At 33.7% G+C, this 3844-nt stretch overlaps 1 protein-coding gene across 1 annotated transcript; it reads left to right on the top strand.

Annotated features, from left to right (window-relative positions):
• The first annotated feature begins 408 nt into the window (after window positions 1-408).
• Window positions 409-2187, top strand: LOC107869575. Its single transcript, XM_016716088.2, has 2 exons — window positions 409-903; window positions 1735-2187. The coding sequence occupies exons 1-2, from the start codon at window positions 580-582 to the stop codon at window positions 1816-1818; spliced, it is 408 nt and encodes a 135-aa protein (XP_016571574.1). The 5' UTR covers window positions 409-579; the 3' UTR covers window positions 1819-2187.
• The last annotated feature ends 1657 nt before the right edge of the window (window positions 2188-3844 follow it).

Here is a 3844-nt window from a genome sequence, read left to right as displayed (position 1 = left end):
TTACCGGACAAAAAATGTTTTTGTGTGAAAAGTTTAAGATCATACGCCCGTCCATTTTCAAAATCAGTATCTCAAGTAATATTTACATGATCATATTGTTAATAAGATAATTACTGATAATTTTTTTTTTATAATCCATTGATCGTTGATTCTTGGTATTCTAAATTAAACTAGGCTATAACGACATAAAAAAAGAACACCCTTTTTTTTCGTAAAAATACTTAAAGTACTTAAAATCTTGTTAAGGAAACAAGGGTGGTTTAGTCAAAGAGGACAATAAATTAGATGATATCGATGTGTAACCAAGACACGTGGCCATTGGTCAACTCCCTCAGGACTTGGCATGCATATGATAATGTTGAATTGTTGGTAAATAAAAATAGTATTACTACTACAAGCATATAGTATGTGTCAAAAATTGTATGTCTCTTAACATAAAAAAGGCCACAAGTAGCTAGCTAGTTTCATTCAAGAACCTCATACCAACCATATAACACAGCATTAAACACCCAAGATGCAATAAATAACAAGTGCAGACAAACTAACCATTTTGTGAGAAAAGAAGAAAAAAAAAGTAAGATGGAAGAGGGTGCAGATACCAGAGAGAAAAGAGAGAGTGGCATAACAACAGGTTATGATGTTACAAAGAATCCAATGTTTTGCTTACAAGAAGCCATAAGAACTATTCTCAAATGTCTTGGTTTTGAATCTTCAAAACCTGATCACCCTTCTTCTTCTTCTTCTTCGTCAAGTATGTCAAATGATACTAAAAAAGAAGAGGAGAATAATATTATAGAAGAACAAAGTGAACAACAAAAGTGTGTGTTCCAACAAGATGATGGTCAAGGGAATCAGAAACAGGATGATGACCCTCCAGCTGAAGTAGATGATCCACCACCAGTTGTAAGACTGTTTTTTCCTTCACTCAATTAATTGATCTCTTCTCTCCCTCACATCACACATTATTTATCGTAGTATTTTCACAAAGGAATCATTTGATACTCATATTAAATTATTTTGAAATTATAGTTCTGAGATTATAATTTCTCTGACTAATTTATTCCATATTGTGAGCTGGGATAAAAAAATCTCAAGATGAATGAGATACGGTATGACATATATATATATATGTGTGTCTCTGTCGCTTTGCGCCATTAGAATTTATAGGGAAGAAATCTTCGCCTTAAGCTTCAGTATAAACAGAAAATATTTTCTTTTTTGCTTTTAAATTCTCTTTTTTCAATTTAGGATTGAAAGTTAGAACATATATAAAATTCTAACTTTATATATCATACATAAACCATTCAAGACATTATTTGTAGTTGAATAAAGTATATATATATATATATATATATATATTTTTACATATATATAGTTTGAACCTATAAGCTCAGTAACTTAGTAGTAGACTAGTAGCAAGTATAATTCTATGTTTGGTAGTCACTTTTGCTAAAAAGAAAAACATATTGTTTGAATACTACTCATCGCTTTGGAAAACCAAGAAAGAATTGATTATTATTGTTTCAATTGAACATCAAGAAGAAATTGAATAAATAAGGACAAACTAATCAAATAATTTCTGCTATTTGTGTAAAATAAAATGACCAGTAATTGGGACTGGATCGAAGTATATTATATAAACGTTATCGATGCCCAAAAAATTTTATTTCAAAAAAAATAAAAAATCAATTTGCTTCTTGATTTTTTTCTTCTTTTTCTTTTGTGTACGCGCAGATAGAAGCAGCAACAGGCCGGAGGAGGGGAAGACCACCATCAAGACCTGGAGTTGGAAGGGGACCTCCTCCTGAGAACAATTAATTAATTAATTAATTAACTGACAATCTAATATATGAATCCCCTCTTAATTAATTCTGATGTCCATTTTCATACTTAATTTGGCTAGAGTTTGTTTAAAGTTAAGATTGGTTGAATGTAGAGGAGTCTGCCCTTATAGTCTTTTGATCAGTAAATTATTTAGAACTTTGAAAGATGGTGGTCAAGGTAACGCTTTCAAGCCACTGCACTAGATGGGCATGTAGGTCCAGTACTGGTCTTTTATCTTGGTTTGGTTTCTGGCTTTAATTGTTTTAGCTCTTTGTTTGTTTATATACACATATGTATATTGTAAGACTTATATGTGCAAGTTAATTAATGCATAATTAAATCTACAAGTTAAAGTATTGTCGATTTTGATTTCCAATTCTGTATTTACTTAATTTTTTTTTTCTCATACTAAGTCCTATAACGTGAAAAAAGATTTAAATTTGTCAGTTACTATTTCACTAGTCAATGACTCTTGTGAATCTACATAGATTCACTCCTAAGTCCTCACAGGTTCAAATTCTATCTCACTTCAGGCTATACGAAGTGGGGTAGAAGTCTAGAAGAATTGGTCAATTCATCAAGCTCTAATTTCCTCAAGATTGTAGGTTCAAATTCTATCTCATCTTGGGTTATGTGTACGTTCAAATTCTATCTCAGCATGGGCTATGTGAAGGGGTAGAAGAATTGGTCAATTCATTAAGCTTATTAACTTCCTGAAAATTATATTGGAGGTTTAAATTTTGTTTCCACCTTGCCCTTCTCTGTTCGTAGGGTTAAATGGTTTTCAACTTCTTTCCTTAGAGTCAAGCGATTGACTGTCTGCTCTCCGGCTTGAGCCAAGTGGCGCGGCTTGAGCCAAGTGGCTTTCCTCTCTTTATTCCAGAGTCAATGATTTTTCACTCTTTTCTGCCCCATGCCCAGTGGCGAAGCTACCCTTAGGCCAGGGATTTTAAACATGGAAGCCGAAGGATGAAGTTTGAGCTGAAACTTTGAAGAGTTGGCTGGAAGTTAGTTGCTTTCCTGCTGACAGTTAGTTACAGATATTTTGTGGTGATTTAGTGAGTTAGTTAAGTTGTTAAGATTTTGTTTGTTAGGTGATAGAATTAGTATAAATACCCTTGTCTTGTACAGAATTCAGTTGAACTTTCTATTTTTTCTCCTCGATCAAAAGAAGAGTTCCACATTACAGTTCACAAAATCTGCATATTTTGACATGGTATCAGAGCCAAAATCAACTGAATCTAGGACCTTTTTCTATTAATTTCGTGAATATTGAGTGATTTATCACAGTGGAAAGATTCTTTTTCGAACGCAAAGGCCAATAATGGCGAGTAAACCAGATCACAATCATCCTATGTTTTTATCGGCTTCAGATGTTGCTGGTACTTTACAAATTGGAATTCAACTGGTAGGAATGGAGAATTATACACTTTGGAGTCATGCAATGCGTTTGAATTTGTTAACTCGGAACAAATTAGGGTTCATTGATGGAACAGTTAAGCTCGATGATTTTAATGAGGAATCGGAGAAACAAAATTGGGATCGCCGCAATGCGATTGTGATTTTGTGGATTGTGAACAATGTTAGTAAGGAGTTGATTAGTGACATTCTCTTCTGTTCAAATGCAACCGTAGTATGGAATAAATTGAAGGAGCGATTTGATAAAGTGAATATGTCGCGAATCTACCACCTTCATAAGTCTATAACCACACTATCCCAAGGTGTTTCGTCTATTGCAGTGTATTACTTGAAGTTAAAGGACCTTTGGGATGAGTTTGATTCAATTACACCACCTCTTGCTGTGATTGTCCAACATCCAAGGAATATGCAGACAATTAGGTGAGACAAAGGTTATTACAATTTCTAATGGGTTTGAACGACGGATACAGTCAGACACGAAGTCAAATTCTTCCCATGAACCCTACACCTACTGTGAATTAATGCTATGCAATAATGATTCAGTACAAAAGTCAACGAGTGATTTTCGGAGAACAGTATACTGGTGGAGGCTCAGTTGATC

Source organism: Capsicum annuum, chromosome 4 (assembly GCF_002878395.1).
Source record: "Capsicum annuum cultivar UCD-10X-F1 chromosome 4, UCD10Xv1.1, whole genome shotgun sequence".
In the NCBI taxonomy this organism is placed as follows: Eukaryota; Viridiplantae; Streptophyta; class Magnoliopsida; order Solanales; family Solanaceae; genus Capsicum; species Capsicum annuum.
Note: the sequence above shows the minus strand (reverse complement) of the source record. Positions and strands in the feature narration are given on the sequence as shown.

What these genes read in the sequence shown, in the direction of transcription:
- LOC107869575 (XM_016716088.2), top strand. Translation starts at nt 580, where the DNA reads ATGGAAGAGGGTGCAGATACCAGAGAGAAAAGAGAGAGTGGCATAACA. An exon ending in TAGATGATCCACCACCAGTT is followed by an intron (nt 904 to 1,734) that starts GTAAGACTGTTT and finishes GTGTACGCGCAG; the next exon opens with ATAGAAGCAGCAACAGGCCG.